Source organism: Adiantum capillus-veneris, chromosome 27 (genome assembly GCF_014529385.1).
Source record: "Adiantum capillus-veneris isolate H3 chromosome 27, ASM1452938v2, whole genome shotgun sequence".
NCBI classification, from domain to species: Eukaryota; Viridiplantae; Streptophyta; class Polypodiopsida; order Polypodiales; family Pteridaceae; genus Adiantum; species Adiantum capillus-veneris.
The window spans coordinates 136,653,775-136,669,348 of NC_140957.1; the positions used below are offsets into that span (position 1 = coordinate 136,653,775).

At 44.7% G+C, this 15,574-nt stretch overlaps 2 protein-coding genes and 1 pseudogene across 2 annotated transcripts; 2 read left to right on the top strand and 1 right to left on the bottom strand.

Moving 5' to 3' along the window:
- Positions 1-5,467: 5,467 nt before the first annotated feature.
- Positions 5,468-6,684, top strand: LOC147422808 (uncharacterized). Its single transcript, XM_086502922.1, is given in 2 exon segments — positions 5,468-6,046; positions 6,048-6,684. Coding segments are annotated over 2 exon segments (1,035 nt in total). The 3' UTR covers positions 6,504-6,684.
- Positions 6,685-7,280: 596 nt separating this feature from the next.
- On the top strand, positions 7,281-7,786 carry LOC147422809 (uncharacterized; annotated as a pseudogene).
- A 3,390-nt stretch (positions 7,787-11,176) lies between these two features.
- LOC147422810 (uncharacterized) lies at positions 11,177-15,240 on the bottom strand. The gene is made up of 12 exons (XM_086503096.1): positions 15,234-15,240; positions 15,111-15,148; positions 14,288-14,942; positions 13,748-13,783; positions 13,593-13,660; positions 13,429-13,503; positions 13,027-13,056; positions 12,549-12,939; positions 12,450-12,461; positions 11,984-12,161; positions 11,392-11,917; positions 11,177-11,302 (listed from the first exon to the last, which is right to left on the bottom strand). The coding sequence occupies exons 1-12, from the start codon at positions 15,238-15,240 to the stop codon at positions 11,177-11,179; spliced, it is 2,142 nt and encodes a 713-aa protein (XP_086359222.1).
- Positions 15,241-15,574: the final 334 nt, after the last annotated feature.

Here is a 15,574-nt window from a genome sequence, read left to right on the forward strand (position 1 = left end):
TTTTTCCTCTCGCGTATGAGACACATGAGTCCTGGAAATAGTATTTCAATCACATGCCAATAGTTGACGTCATTCGGCAACAACAAGAAGACAAAGATTACAAGTTTTAGGTTTGGGTACGTTCCAAGTTGCGTGTCATTTGGCAAGAGACTTGAAAATTCTCAAGTGTATATCAGGGTGCATGCAAGGTGCAATGACCCTCTTTCCATGCATTTATTTGTTGCCATAGCAAAGTTTCGATGGGAACTGAAGGCAAGGGTGCAAAGTTTTACTCAACTTTGCAAAAGGTGTGTCCACTACAAAAAAAATAAGTAAAGCACTACAACAATTGTTTCAAGGTATCCTTAGTTGTGACCAAAGTGTACACCCTAATCGAGACATGAATAATCAAAATTGGGATCCTATTCTACCAATTTTATTGATAAATATGCATGTGTGCACCCTTCATGTCCGTCTACAAATTCTTGACAAGTTTCTAATGCTCCATAAAAGAAGGAAAGAGTGTATAAGAGAACGTGAGGCTATTCTATTGAGTGCTGGTCTCCATGGTGGTGCAGTTGAGCTATCAAACGACAAGAATGCATCTAGAAGTACACATGATCTCCATAATAAAGTATGTATGGGTGGCTAGGCATTTTCTTTCAAGCTATTCTCACTCCCAAAGTCCCACTGAGTTTCAATTGTGGAAAAAGGTGTGTGACATTACCACCTATAGAGGTAAGGAAACAGCCCTTGTAATTAAGCGTGCTTATGTGTGATAGTCTGTTGATGATTCTTTTCATCTCCTTGAAAAGGCAAAGCTAACCTCTAATGAGATCTCCACCTTGAAGTTTGCAATCAATTGTTTCACAACGCAAATGGTTGATGCCTAGCGGGGAACACACATTACATGGTGGGTTGAACACTTAGTCTCTAGAGTCAAAATGCATCTCTGTTTGAACTAAAGCCTTTTTTTTGCAGCACATTCTTTTTGCGTATGGTGCATTTTTCTCAACACCTATGGTTCATTGTTCATCTGGAGTATCCAAGGAATGGAGCACCCACACTATCAAGCCAAAACAGTATCCTTAAAAAGTACACGTCATGGAGGTAGAAGGAAAAGAAGCAGTGCCCTACATGAGATGTTCAATTGGTTTTGTAGAGCTTTAGCAGGGAGAGAGAGGAAGAAGATTAGAGTACAAAAAAAGTCTAAAATGTAGAACAGAGAAAGTGGTTAACGTGAGGCAATCCCAATTATATCATGCTTCGAGTGGAAAAGGTCATTTTGGACGATTTGTCTATCAGATAATTATGGAATGGTGCATGATATTGCCACTGCACGTGAATGTGGTTGTCAGCAAGACATCGATATACAAGAAAGATAATAGGACAGTGCGCACATTGTTGGTGTTCGTAATGAGAAAAGAGCACACCTGGACTTCAGAGGCAGTTGGCAAACCATTAGACGATGCTTGGTTCGATGGGCTGGAAGAGAGTGATTGGACAAAGGAGACTGATGGGACACCTATGCGAGGTACACTTTGGCACCCCTATATCAAAGTAAAAATTCTTTGTTGTCTTTGACTATTGTTTGTTGTCCAGGAGGTATGGAACGTGGACATTGGTTTCTTTGGTAGCTGCTTCCCAGTATACAAATGAGAACAATGATGTCGTGCAATACAAAGGTGACTTTGCAACAATGTCTTTGACGGAAAACCTGATGGGTCGAATGATGACAATATATGAGAGAAATGAGGAGTTCTACAACAAACTGCACCCAGTTCTTGAAATGCAAGTACAACGGCTAAGAAAAATTAAAGAGCGAGATAGAAAGCTTGCTGAGGAGGTGGATCGTGCATTACAGGAAGCATCATTGATTGAGCCACATCCAAAATTTATGGAATTCGATCCTCCTAGCACTCAACTGAAATAACCATGTCAAATTTTGACTCGCATAGTGTATTGATAATCTTTGTAGTCACTATGAACAATTGCTTCTTGTAGTCTTTCGTAAATAAATGTTTGTGTTGTTATAACACGTTTTAGTGGGCTTTGCAATCACTGTGTTTCTACTTTGTTTGTAGTTGTGCTTACAATCACAAATTTGTAGCTTTGCAGTCAAGATTGATCCTCTCTCGTCTAGTCTCTCTCTAACTATCTCTCCCTCTGTCCATCATTGTCGCAAGTCATTGCCGGGAATTGATATTTGAGAATTTTTTTTTAAAAAAATTTGCAGATGAAGTATGAAAGGTATTCTTGAAAATCGTACCTGTTGTAACATGTTGATTGAGGTGTGATTGTCTTTCTTGATTTTTCAAGTACTCTCTTTCTCGTACGTCCTTTCTCTCTGTCCATCTACTTAGTTCCTGCTCAAGAATAGATGCATACAACCTAGCCAATGTGTGACCAACCATGATTGTGTGATAATTCCCAAGAATCATGGGATCTCCTGACTTGAAGATAGGCACAATCATGGACATACACCAAAGTCTCATGAAAACCCTCATACATGGCTAGATTAAACGTCATAGCAAGAAGCTCGGCAAGCATAACTCTGGCATGGATGAAATGCTTTGGTACTAGACCATCATGATCATGTGCTCTCTTTGTCTTCATCTTGTGAATGGATTTCCTTACCCTCTCACCAGTAAAGAAAGTACACGTCTCCGATGGGCATGTCTCTAGCGGGTACGACAAAGGTGACTACCCTGATGCTGTGTAGAGAGATGTGGCATATTCCCCCATGTCTCTGTGGAGGTGATGGGTGGTGGTGGCGAAACCATCCTTGAAAAAATCTCATATGTCATCATCCAGAATAGCGAAGGGGGACTGTCCTCTAGGTGATGCACACACTGACGTACTAGGATGGAATAACATATAGCAATGTAGAGGTATCTGTTTGTTTCTGTCCTCAGTCTCACCTCCTCCTGAGCCTCGTCCTCTATGCTTTGATCGAGTCTCCTCTCTGTAAGTAGTCTCCCATTTGTATTCGCTCACATGTGGCATGGACTACCCAGGCGCTTGATGTGTCTCAGAGTAGAAGATGATGTCTCTCCCATTGAAACTATCCTCAAAGGCACCTAGATCAAGGCGTAGAGATCCATTACAATTCCAGGTGGCAACTTTGAGTGTGGTCCCATAGGTCTCCCGTCGTCATGTGGAGCATCTCTCGTTAATAACCACTCGTCCATCCTAGTAGAAGGCCACTTTCCCTTTCTTTTGAGCTATCCTAATTTCAGGCATAACTTCTTTCATATGGGCAAGTTGTGAAAGTGTAAGGTCATCCCCAAGAAATATCCCCGTTTTCTTTAGTGTGGGACATCCCATCAAGGAGTCCTTCGCTTCTATGGAGGGGTAACGCATGATTAATGCTCTTTCCTTTGAAGTCTCTTCACTTCCTTCTCTCTTCTTTCCCACTCTCCATGCCTTTGTGTGAGTAGCCTCACCACCCATTATGAAGAGAAGTTCATTGACTTTCTCTTCCACATCATCCCGGTCTTTTAAACCAGTTACTCGTACATGCAAAGCTCTAGTCTTCCTCCTCTGCTCTACTTCTAATCTCATATTGATGATTGTAGGAGTGGCGATAGATGTTGTTTCTTTCTTTTTCCCTTTCTTGGTGACTTCTATTCATTTCTCGGCCTGATCCACCTTCGTCTGTGTCTTCGTGATCACATCCACCCACGAGGATGTTGTTGTCAGATTTTGCTTCTCTTCTTGCTTGATCATCCGTGTCTGCTTCTTGATAACTTTGAGTTCCTCTATCATTGAGGGCTGGATTTCTCCTTCTTTAGGTCCACCGCTTGCTCTATCGGCAAGTTCGCGCTTGAGGGCTGTAACCTCCTCTTTAAGTGCTTGAGAGTCCGCCTTGAGTCTTCGCTTTCCACTGCTTCTTTCCATCTTCTGCGTGCTACAATGGATGCTACATACGCTCCTTCCTGGGGTAGATTGCTACCTGTGTCTCTGGCTTCTCCTTGCCTTGTGTACCCTTTTGGCTGCCCCTTGCGTGCCCTGGAAGCAACTGCTTTACGCGAACTGTTTTTTTTTTCCCTTGACTTTCGCTTACTGCAGATTAAACCTTAATTTAATTACAAAGTCCCCAGCATGGCACGTCATTCTTGGCCGGCTGCTGGAAGACCAGCGCGTGGATCAGAGAGAGACAGTGGGCTCCGCAAGGTCAGCAGACCAGCGTGGGCTGGGAGCAGAGATGGGCTGCGCACAAGGTCAGCAAAGAAGAGAGATGGCAGCGTGTGAGCAGATTTGGGGGGAGAGAGAGAGAGAGAGAGAGAGAGAGAGAGAGAGAGACGGTATGTTGTTGCATCACCGTCAGCTGTATAGAGAATTTGCAGGGACGTTGGCGGAGGGTAAGCATGCACGAGAGAGAAAGACCTGCGCTGCCTTATTTGAGGGTGCGTTGCATCGCATTCCTTCCTGCCTCTACTGCGCATGAAATAATTGCCTGCACTGCACCCTCCATGGTTTCCGTGCGCGAAAGCAAGAATCCTCTACTGTTACTTTTACTTTTACTGTCTGCACTAAAAGGATCCCCCTTCAATTCCCAATGCTATGAGGCGGCACACCCTCAGCACTAAAGGGCACGGGAGCTTTAAGGAAGCTCAGGCGGTGGGATCAAGGGTGCGGAAGTGGGGCGCGGTGATTGATGGCTTCGGGGTGCTACACGTGGCAGAAAAAAGTAAACTTGGACGGGTTTTGGTAAACGGGGGCGTCGGGAGGTAAACTCGGACGGGAGGGTGATGTGGACAGGAAACGTGGCGCGAATGGGCTGAGGTGGAGTCCCAGGTGACAAATGGTGGTGGGGGTGGGCTGAGGTGGGCGGCCTGCACTTCATGATACCTTGTACGTCGCATGCATGCGGATGGAAGCCCGAGGATGGGGGGTGAGTGACTGCGTTTAGGGCATTCAAGCAGAGGGAGTTTTGCTACTAGCTGATGCGAGAGGGCCTGGGGGAGGGCCTGCATTGCATTAGACGAACCATCTGGGGCCTCTAGACCAATCTACACAGACGAAGATTAGAGCCAAGTGGAGATTGTGGTGCAAGTACAGATTGGGACGGTAGGCGGGATCACCAGGTATGTGTGTGTGTGTGTGTGTTGTGTGTGTGTGTGTGTGACACCGCCCCAAAACCACCTCCAAGAAAATATGTTTTTATCATCTGTTGCTTGTCATGTTGCATCACACACACACACACTCTCTCTATGAGCCCACGGACAACAACAATTTTGTAGAGAACCGGGCAGCAGGTTTGTGTGTGTGTGTGGAAGAGAGAGAGAGAGAGAGAGAGAGAGAGAGAGAGACAGAGAGAGAGTTGTGTCCCGATGCCTTCTGCTTCATGCATATTTTTGCCAACATGAGTCGTCCTGCTTGTCCGTTATGGTGCTTGCAAGCATGTTGCCATGCTATGATGAATGGCTGCTGGTGTTTCTTACAATAAAACTTTCATTGTATGGTGATCACCACAGGAAAAACTATGGCGCCAAGAAGGCCACATCAAGAGGTGCAGGCAAAGAAGCTAGTTGGAAAGAAGCATGGGTCAGATCTCGGGAGGGGCACGGGGGAGGCTTCGCATGTAAAAGTTCCTCGTTGTAGCCCTCGGCTAAGGGAGAAGGAGTTAAAGCAAACGAAGAATCAGCCTTCTCCATGCTCAGGCAATATGGCCCAAGTGGAGACACCAAAATCAGCGAATCTGCGCCTAAGAAAGAAGTTGGAAGGCATGTTTGAAGAGCTTGATCAGAATGAAAACGAAGTGGATGAGAAGAAGGCTGGAAGAGCTAAGGCAAACAAAAAGAACCTTGATAAAGAAAAAGTTGGTGAAGGCAAGAGGGATCAGCCGTGTGTCGAGACGGTGGGCAACGGAGCGCAAAACAATATGGATTCTTTGAAGGGAGAAGGAGATAGAGGCATTGGTGCATCCTCAGCCATGGTTGAACCCTTGCCATATGTTGAGGTCTTCTTGCCTGATGGAAGGCTTGCACGGCAATGTCGGGCGAGCAATCATTGCCCTCAGCAGTTCCACTTTGAGTCGGTTCGATTGCGGATGGAGAGGCATCTAGCTAAAGACAGAGCATGGGCTTGATGTGGTCATTCCCCTTCGCAAGGGAGGTAGGCGTTCCAATGCTGAATTGGGCTCAAGAGCAAAATCGCCAAATGCAAGAGACAGTGCACAATGGCACAAGCAAGCGAAGATGCGCTTCGAGGATAGAGATAGGAAGTTTGCATTAAATCTGAAAAACACGGAGCGCCTTCATCGTCTTCGAGCAACTGAGAAGTGGGATAAGCTCAGGCCTGAGTTTAGAAGAGTCTCAAAGGTAGATTTTGTTGAGAAGATTGTCAAAGAGCGCATGGCAACCTACCTCGGGTCCTCAAAAGAGCGCATGGATCGCATCCAGCAGCAAATCGACGAAGGCTATGAAAAGAATGTGAGTACCATGGCCACTCCTTCGAGTTTACATATTATTGCATCATGCTTTATTATTACATTTGGTGTTGCATGTTTGCTTTGTTAGTCATAGTTCACTTGAAGGTGGATTGTTTGCCCGAATGCGGTCCTAGTTTATTGAGACGGGTTTAGGTCCACATTGAGATTTCTTCCGTTAAATGGATGATTTAGGCATAATGACCTTGGAGATTATCCTTGCAAACCATTTACCATTAATGAGTTGAGGCATATGGCATGTTTGCTTGCCTAGTCCCAGCTTATCTTAAGGTGCATTGTTTGCTAGAAGTTGTCCTAGTTTATTGAAAAACTCATGGTGACTCTACCAAGTTTACATATTATTGCAGCATGGCTTATTACTACATTTGTTGTGGCATGTTTGCTTGCATGGTCCACTTTGTTGTGGCATCCTAGTTCAAGGTGGATTTTCTGCCCAAAAGAGGCCTAGTTTACTGAGAGTAGTTTAGATTCATATTGCACTAGATCCCATTTGAATGGCTAATTTAGGCCCGATGAAGTCTATGACTACTTGTGTTAAGGCACGTTTGCTTTCTTGGTCCGAGTTTACAAGGCAATGCATTAATTACTTGTGGTTGAGGCATGTTTTCTTTCTTCGTCCTAGTTTACAAGGCAGTGCATTGTTTGCTGGTAGTTGTCCTAGTTTACCGGTGGCTTTCAGAGGGATTTTAAGCTAATTCTCGACATCTTGATTGAAATCATTTTATGTAAAATTGCTTGTTTCTTACAGGCTTCTTGTGGTTTTATTTGGTGCTGGTTTTTTGGCTACATTCATTTGAACATGCTGGGTTCAATGGGGGACTAACTTGTGGTTTTATTTGGTGATTGAATGCAGAGGCGGCTCAAGGTTTTACCTCCTTGGTTAAATGTCATGATGGATGACATTGAGGACAGCCAGCCATGGACAACTTCAAGGGCAAGGAGCTAGAGGAAGAAGAGGAGGATGCGGATGATTTTTAGTCGGACCGAGAAGATGAAGAGGCTGGACATTATGAGTGGATGGAGGATGAAGACATCAAGGAGGATATAGATGTCCAAGAAGACAAAGAGGAATGCAGGGAGGAGGAGGGGGGAGCAAGCAACGCGAAAGAGGACTCCGCTGACTCGACTTCCCTTGGGCTTGGAGATACACCGCCCTCACTGCCTCTTGAGATTGTGGACACAAAGGAGGTGCCTGCTGCAAATACAGATACATTTAGCCGGTTTTCATCCATGACGCTCAACGTTGATCTTGTGCACGAGGAGGTAGTGGGACATCTTCCTAATTGCAGAAGTGGCATGCATTATTTGGTTGTTATTCTTGGCAGGTTTAGGGTGTCAAATTTGTTCGAATGATTTGGCATAAAATCTTCTTTTAACCATGTAGGGAATTGTGAAACAACATAGACCAAAGCTGCAAATTTGCTCATCAATGAAGACCCGGGTTGTTGTTGATGTCTCATCCCCACCTGGTGCAGTGGCAACCACATATGTGTCTCTGAATTTTGCCATACAAAATGGCCAATTAAGAGTTATGGAAGAAGGGGGAGGTAGGGTTGTCACGACACGAGGAAACATCGTAGCTGCCAGGTGGGTACAAGTCATGAGCCAGTTCTTACTGTTTGTTTGCTTGCTGGTTTTTTGGGCCTCTTCTTCTTCTATAAAACTTGCACGCTAAGCCTTGATTGTTATCGCATGTTAGGCTTGGCTCTATTGCATGCATTACTTTCACCTCCGACCGGTTCAAGTTATCAGTTAATGTAGATCAGCGATTAGTAACTGACATATTGTGTGGCGAGGCCAGTAGTAGGACTATTGACTTGTTTGGCCAGTACGTTCTCTCTTGCCCTGATCATTGTAAATGGCTATACGCACATATAGGATTGCCTGTGTTTTAATTTGGAAACTGAAATCTTTGCACAGGTGGATGGAGCACACCTTGCCTCCGACCATCCTAAGGAAAGTACACTTTCTCGATTCGCTTTGGTTTACGATGGAGGGACGTATTCTGTCCAATTTTCTTCAGCGAAAATTTAGCGGTGTTGACATGTCAGAGCTGGTCTTTTGCTTTTGGCCAATCACTTGCAGGTATTTCAGGGTGACATAATGCTTTGTATGGTGAATTCTGAACTACTTCTCATTCATAACACTAACAATGTGTGCTTGAAGGCATCACTGGCTCTTTTTGCTCTCTACCTGAATAGGGGAGCAAGGCTCCTCCGATTGCCTGGCAAGAAGCACTATCTGATTCATTTTGATTCCCTCAAGGGTTTGACAAACCCTTTCGAGTGCCTAGAGAAAGTGCAAAGGTTGGTTTTCATCATGTGATTGTTGTGCCCAACAGATGTGATTAAATTCAGCTAACCTGGTTTTTTGTATGGCTGTGCCTTAGTGGCCTTCGAAGCCTGGCAGAATTTGTACATGACAACGATATTCGACGTGCTTTGGCTGATTCCAAGGAAGAGATTGAGCTCAAAGTTGTGGATGTGCCTCAGCAGACAAATGCGATCGATTGCGGATTTTATGTCATGAGGATCATGAGGTGAGATCATGCTACATTGTGCAATAGTGTCGACAGGTTGTTAGGGAGGGTCATTGCATGGACTAACATACGGCACTGTTCAGCAGGGAACTGATTGCAGGTGGATTGGAAGATAGGCCTGGGCGACATTGGCTTACAAAGGATTGGTTCGAGGACGTGGACGTATGCACTCTGAGGGTGCAGCTGCATGATTGGTGCTTACGTTGTTTGGCGGAGGTCTAGAGACGCATGAGAAATAGCACGCTCGGGGGCTGGTGTTTTGGGAGCATATCCAGCATATGAACTCAATTGACACTATACTTATACAACGGTGTACTTTATGGATTTTGAACCCTCCGTTTTGAGCGGATCTAAGTGAATGTTTTTTTGTGTGGATGGATTACCTAGCTACGCATTTATGCGCAATGTAGCACACCCTTTGGATGTTTTAATTAAGTCTACGTAATGATCAGCCTTACGTTTCAATCTCATTGTCAATTGATCGGTCGTAGTGATGTTATTTTGTCAATTTACAATTGCTCATTATGGGTTGTGGTATGTGTTGGTACCATTCATGAATGTGGTTAAGTTGAATCAGCTGAAATGACCGGCTTAGGTGTTGTGGTGAGATGTTATTGGTGGTTGTTAGTATTGCTAAGGTGTTTGGAGCATGCATATATTCTATTTTTATATCTCTTTAAGGGTGGTTGTTGGCTCGAATTGCGTTGTGGGTGTTGAGAAGCTCCATGAGTGGTGAGAGCGTGACATTGTCATAGCCTTTATTGTAGTCCAAGTGGGGTGTTTGTTGAGTTTACACATATGGATTTCCTTTGCTTCAGATTTAGCAAGCAGGTTGAACACATTTTAAGCTCATCGTAGCTAAGTTTTTTGTACATTTGTTGGAATCTCTTTCTTGTCAGAATGTCAGCGATTGAAACTCTCCCTCTCTCTTTGTAATGTTTTGATAATCTGATTGGTCATAGAGAATAGCAACTCTTAACTTCCAAATTTTATCTTTGGTAGATTTATGTATCCTCAGAAAAGCAAAGGTGCTTGTATTAAAAATGACAAACTGACAACCCTTTGTTGGCATACCATGTAGGCACATTGTGGTTGCAAACTTAAAGGATGATACATAGTATTTGTGTGCATTGGCAGAGTATTTATTTTGTTCAATGGATTAAATTGTCACCTGACCAATCAAACAAATGCATGGCCAGATTATACATACGAATATTGATTATACATACGAATAGTGCAAACAAGGAGTGAAGTTCGTCGCCAAGATGTTAGTGCTACAAGCCCATGATGCAGCACAAAGTTCATCTCGGCATTGGTGAGTGAAAAATGCATCATATAAATGCAAAGGCATTATTCACTACATGGTTATGACACAAAGCCTAACAGAAAAACATCTCAAACCTTGCACCTTGAATGGTCAAAATACGGTGAAAGTATACGAAGGAGCCACTCTTTGCAAGGGTCTATGCTGCCCAACATAAGTCACTGCAGTAAGCATTCACTTTCTCCAGCCTCTTAAGCATGAACCGGCTTCAAACATGCCATAATGCTCACCAAATCTAGTGGGAAACCAGCCGCAGTGCCCAAGAATGGTCAAACAAAACATCAGCCTTCCATCCCCAGTAACGTAAATAGTCGGTGACCGTAAATGTCTTGATCTCTGGTGTGGCACACACCTCATATATGGGCGGCAAAAAAACTCACTCGCATGTATGGCAAGAATCCAAAAAACATCAAAAAATCAAAAAGGAAATCAACCCTCTAACCCAGAAACTGTAAATTGTTGGATGCCACAAATGCCATTGATGCTTCGGATACCAAAAAATGTAAATACTCAGATACCAAAAACGCTAAATGTTTGCAAGTGAAATCAACTGAGAAATCAGATCAGCCTCAATGCCATCCAATTAGGGCAGCCCTAGTGCTCAGAGATCGTACACAATCGGATAAGAAAAATTGGCTGGCAAAACAAGACATACATTTAGCAACAACCCATCCATGACTCTCACAAAAGGTTAGTTTCAATGCCATCCACTTAGAGCAGTCGTAGTCCATAGAGATCGTACACAATTTACAGGAGAAATGCATCAAGTTGGTAGCTGAAATGAGCTCATGACACATTGGCAGAATAACTTTTCGAAACCCAGCTGTAACGCTCACGCACGATCAGGCAAGATGCCATCCAAAAAGATCGGCCTAATAGCCTAAACAAGGTAAATAGTCATCAACCAAACATATTGGAAGTCTGCAGATGGAATCAGCTCACAGCTTGCTCCCAAAACAACCCACCCAATTAGTCCAAAGATAGTTGCCAATGGGCTCACAAGTGCCTGCCGAACGCTCACAAACTAGTAATCAAATCAGCCCAGCAGATTGCATAAGGGAGAAAAAAGCTACATGTCTCTCATGTAGAGAGAACCATTCGTTGCTGGGACGCAAGGACTACCTCGAGTATTGACCCATCAAGCAAGCAGATTGTGAAGCTTCTCTCTTCTGTGGGAACCTCGCCAGCTTTGCAACAGACAATCATCCCTTTTTGGATGCTCTCACCAAAGAGGGTGACATGACGATTAAGCAAGCTCGACTCTGCTCCACCTGGGGCATGTTTGAGCAATAACAGAAGGAGGGCATGGCATTTATGGCATGAAATGCTCTCCAATGAATCGAGCATGAGAGTTTTGCTGCAACAATGAGTACAATGTATTCGAGGCTTTCTTTGAAAGCGGACTCGACTCCGTCCACGCTGATGCTTGTGTCGCAAAACACCTGTAGTTGGACCTTTAGATGGTGGCAGGTCGGCCTCGAGAACCTGTTCCTTGCTGGCTCCACTTGCTTCTACGGGCATCCCATGCCCGAGTCGAGTTAGAGTAACGTGAGCTTGGACTTGCTTGATCGAGCCCTTTGTTGGTAGCTCAATCTTCTTTGGGATGATCAAGGCGGCGAGACTATTTCGTGAAAGATTTAGTTGCATTAGTATGGCTAGCTTCAAAGAGCTATCACATTGCACCAACTGCTCTTCTAGACTCTGCAACATGCTTCTCATGTCATAGATGCAGCTACCAATCTCATTGTCTATGTTGTTGACAATTGTCTCAGCTACATCGAAATTGTCATGCTCTAGTGCTATATTATCTTCCCCTACTCCAACTATGGGTTGTAGGTCCACATGGCTCAAAGCTTGAACGCTATCTACGATGGGGAGGACTTCGTGAAGATGAGGAAAGTGCCTCTCAATTATCAGTCGAAGGCCATATAGATGCTTACATTCTGATCCCCAATCCGCACAATCGCAGTAGTTGGATTGCATGCTCACATGATACCAGTTTGAGGCGGAAGTAGTGCTAAGGACTTTGAATCGCATGTGTCCTTCCTCTATCACTTCGAGGGTGCTTGGATCTTCTTCAAATCATTTAAGAATCAATTCACCTACTGCTAGCTTGGCTGTATGTTGCTTGCTTGATCCAAAACGACTAAAACGCCCGGAATCAGCTGAACGGTTGTCAAATTGAAACAACATGAGCTCAACATTTGGCAACAGCAAAGGCATACTCTCAAGCGAAAGAGAACCGCTCTTACCAATCTCCTGCTTTTGCTTGAAGAATTCGAGAAGTGTTCCCCCAATATATGTCCCATGCACTGAATCGCCCACCAATGCATTCAACAAGACCAACAGAGACCTGTTTATCTGTGCATTTAGCAAGGTATACTTGACATATTGCCATAATCGCTCAACCAAGTTTGTAGTATCCACATTCCCATGCTGAAATAGACGACCGAATCTTGGCCAACGGCTTCGCCACATGCATGTGCTGCCACACCAGCCAGTGGATACATACCGTCGAATATTTTCATGTGCCTGATACACCTGCAATAGCTCATCGCACCTTACATCAAATATATCCTCACTTGTTGCATGCATCAAATTCGACATGCGATTGTACACATCATCGCGCTTGTCCTTAGGGACCTATGCACAACAACGCCATGTGAGTACGACAGTCAATTTGTAGACATGAGCTGACACAAAGAACACATCAAAGAAATGACCAGCTACCTGGGGCAATAGGTTCTCAACCCATGCCTTCTTGACATGAAACCAGCATAGCAAAACTTTGCATGCGACTTGTTGCCGCCTTCCATCCTCGTCTTCTCTCCAGCAAAAAGAATCTCGATCCACAACCTTGAGGATGGCCTCGAGCTCTTGCTGGCTCTTATCAATGACAATGGTTGCGGGCCGAACGTCACCTAACCTTGAAAAGATCATCTTGAACGTGAGCTCTAGGGCCAACTTTTCCTGGATGGTACCCACATCATTGATGCATAACATCAGCCAGATTGGAATCCCTATGCCATTTTGGTTTCGCAAGACTGCACCATAGAGCGGTAGACCATAAATGTTTATCTTGAAAGTGCTATCCACGACCCATGAGTTCCGACGAGAGAAACGAAGAGCGACTTGTAGCATCCACTCGTCTTGAATGAGGAGGATGAATGGCCGCTTGTTCTCATCAGGGTTTTGGGGACTGTAAGGCTGCACAAAGATTACCTGTCCATACGAGAAGTATACTTGAGGATGCATGCTCACCCATCCAGCTTAAGAAGTTGAGAATGTAGTATTACCTTCTTCAATTCTTGCAAACGTAGAGCCTCGGCAAGCATTGCACCCCATTCAGTACCTACAGAGTTACCTACAGTAAAAAAAAATGTTGGATCAAATGCTATCAAAACTCAGCAGAGAAAAGGCTTCTTAGAAATTCCAATGGCAAGCTAAGTACCACGAGTGCGCATTTGATGAAATAGCATTTGCACCTCTTTTGATATCATAAAAAATTTGTAGATTACACGATCCAGCTCAGATGCATTTGCCATGTGAAACCTTTCCTTGGAGATCGACATTTTGGCGACATGGCGGCACATCCCAACATCAAACAAATCATCCATACAGCATGCAACTACAGTTGAATGCACCAGCAAGTGGTAAAGGTTAGCACGTGAGCCAGGTATGTGCCCGGTGTGATCGCCATGGATTGTGATAGTCACCCTATCACCATCATGACAGTGTTGAACCACCAGCCTAAATAGGCACCCACACCTCTTTGACTTTCGTTGTCGCCACTTATCCGCACCTCTCCGATCTATGCTTCCACCTCGATGGCAAATGTATTCTTGTAGCCATTTATATTCTCTATGCCTCTTTGAAGATCTGACTAGGACCAGCCGTGTGTGATGCTTTATCATGATTCTTGTCAACCGTTGCTCGACTTGAGATGTTGTTGTCTCGATTGAAGAGGTTGGGCAATTTGCGGTTCTACTACTAATAGGCATCGCAGCTACATCACAATCAATAATCTTCTCTTTTAGTAAGCATCCACATGCAGTGATTGAGTCTTTTATGTAATCAAGAGGCAACCCATGTTGTCTCTTGTCTGTACACCATTCCTTCTGGACGGCCTTGAGAGTGGCAGCCACTCCAAGATGATTGTCATGTGTCAAAGGGCAATGGGCTGCATGAACAATATGTGCCCAATCTTCCATAAAGGCAACCTTTAGGCCAGTAGATTTCAAGTGCAGGTAGCCTATTTCTAGCCCTATACCTGGACAAAGCATCAAGGAGTCTTTCATCCTATTCCACTTCTTTAAATCAAACAATCCCCAAACATCGATCGCTTGAAGCATTGCTAGTGACATGGTCTCTGTCCCTCCCAAATATTTGGCCATTAAGGAGTATGTCATCTCGTCGAAGGAGAAAAATGTTTTTGATGTGTATGAAGACGGATCTAAGGCAACCCAAGAGCATTGCGAATGCCAACATGCGACTGAGATGGGACTAGCTCCATTGTTCTGTGGCCAGTAACCCATGCCATTATCCTCGTTGATTGGCCAGTCATCTGACGATTCTCCTTTAGTCATTGTTTCACCATTGAAATATCCACTCAATGGCCGGTCTTCGATTACATCGATGGGAGGCATCTAATACACAACATCTCTGTCTCTTTGTCTCTCTCTCTCTCTCTCTCTCTCTCTCTCTCTCTCTCTCTCTCTCTCTCTCTCTCTCTCTCTCTCTCTCTCTCTCTCTCTCTCTCACACACACACACACACACACACACACACACACACACACACACTCACACACACTACCTGGTTCAAATCCATGCTGCCTTTGAGCTTCCAATCTCCTACAGAGTCTTCATCTGATTACTGTCTCAGATACCAGCCTTCCCTTCTCCTGCTCTCATCTCACCTCCGATTATCTCTGATTACCCTGCATTCCCGCGAGGGAAAATTTGAAAACGGGATGCCCGCGTGAAAGTAATGCCATGTTGGCCCACCATTTGCCACCTGGGACTCCACCTCAGCCCATTCGCGCCACGTTTCTTGTCCACGTCACCCTCCTGTACGAGTTTATCTCCCGGCGCCCCCATTTACCAAAACCCGTCCAAGTTTACTTTTTTTTGCCACGTGTAGCGCCCCGATGCCATCAATCACCGCGCCCCACTTTCGCGCCCTTGATCCCACTGCCTGAGCTTCCTTAAAGCTCCCATGCCCCTTAGTGCTGAGGGCGGCACACCCTGGAGACTATCTAACACGGGCATTGAGGGGGT

What these genes read in the sequence shown, in the direction of transcription:
- LOC147422810 (XM_086503096.1), bottom strand. An exon ending in TCATCAAATGCGCACTCGTG is followed by an intron (nt 13,661 to 13,747) that starts GTACTTAGCTTG and finishes TTTTTACTGTAG; the next exon opens with GTAACTCTGTAGGTACTGAA. An exon ending in TTGAGAACCTATTGCCCCAG is followed by an intron (nt 12,940 to 13,026) that starts GTAGCTGGTCAT and finishes TGTTGTGCATAG; the next exon opens with GTCCCTAAGGACAAGCGCGA.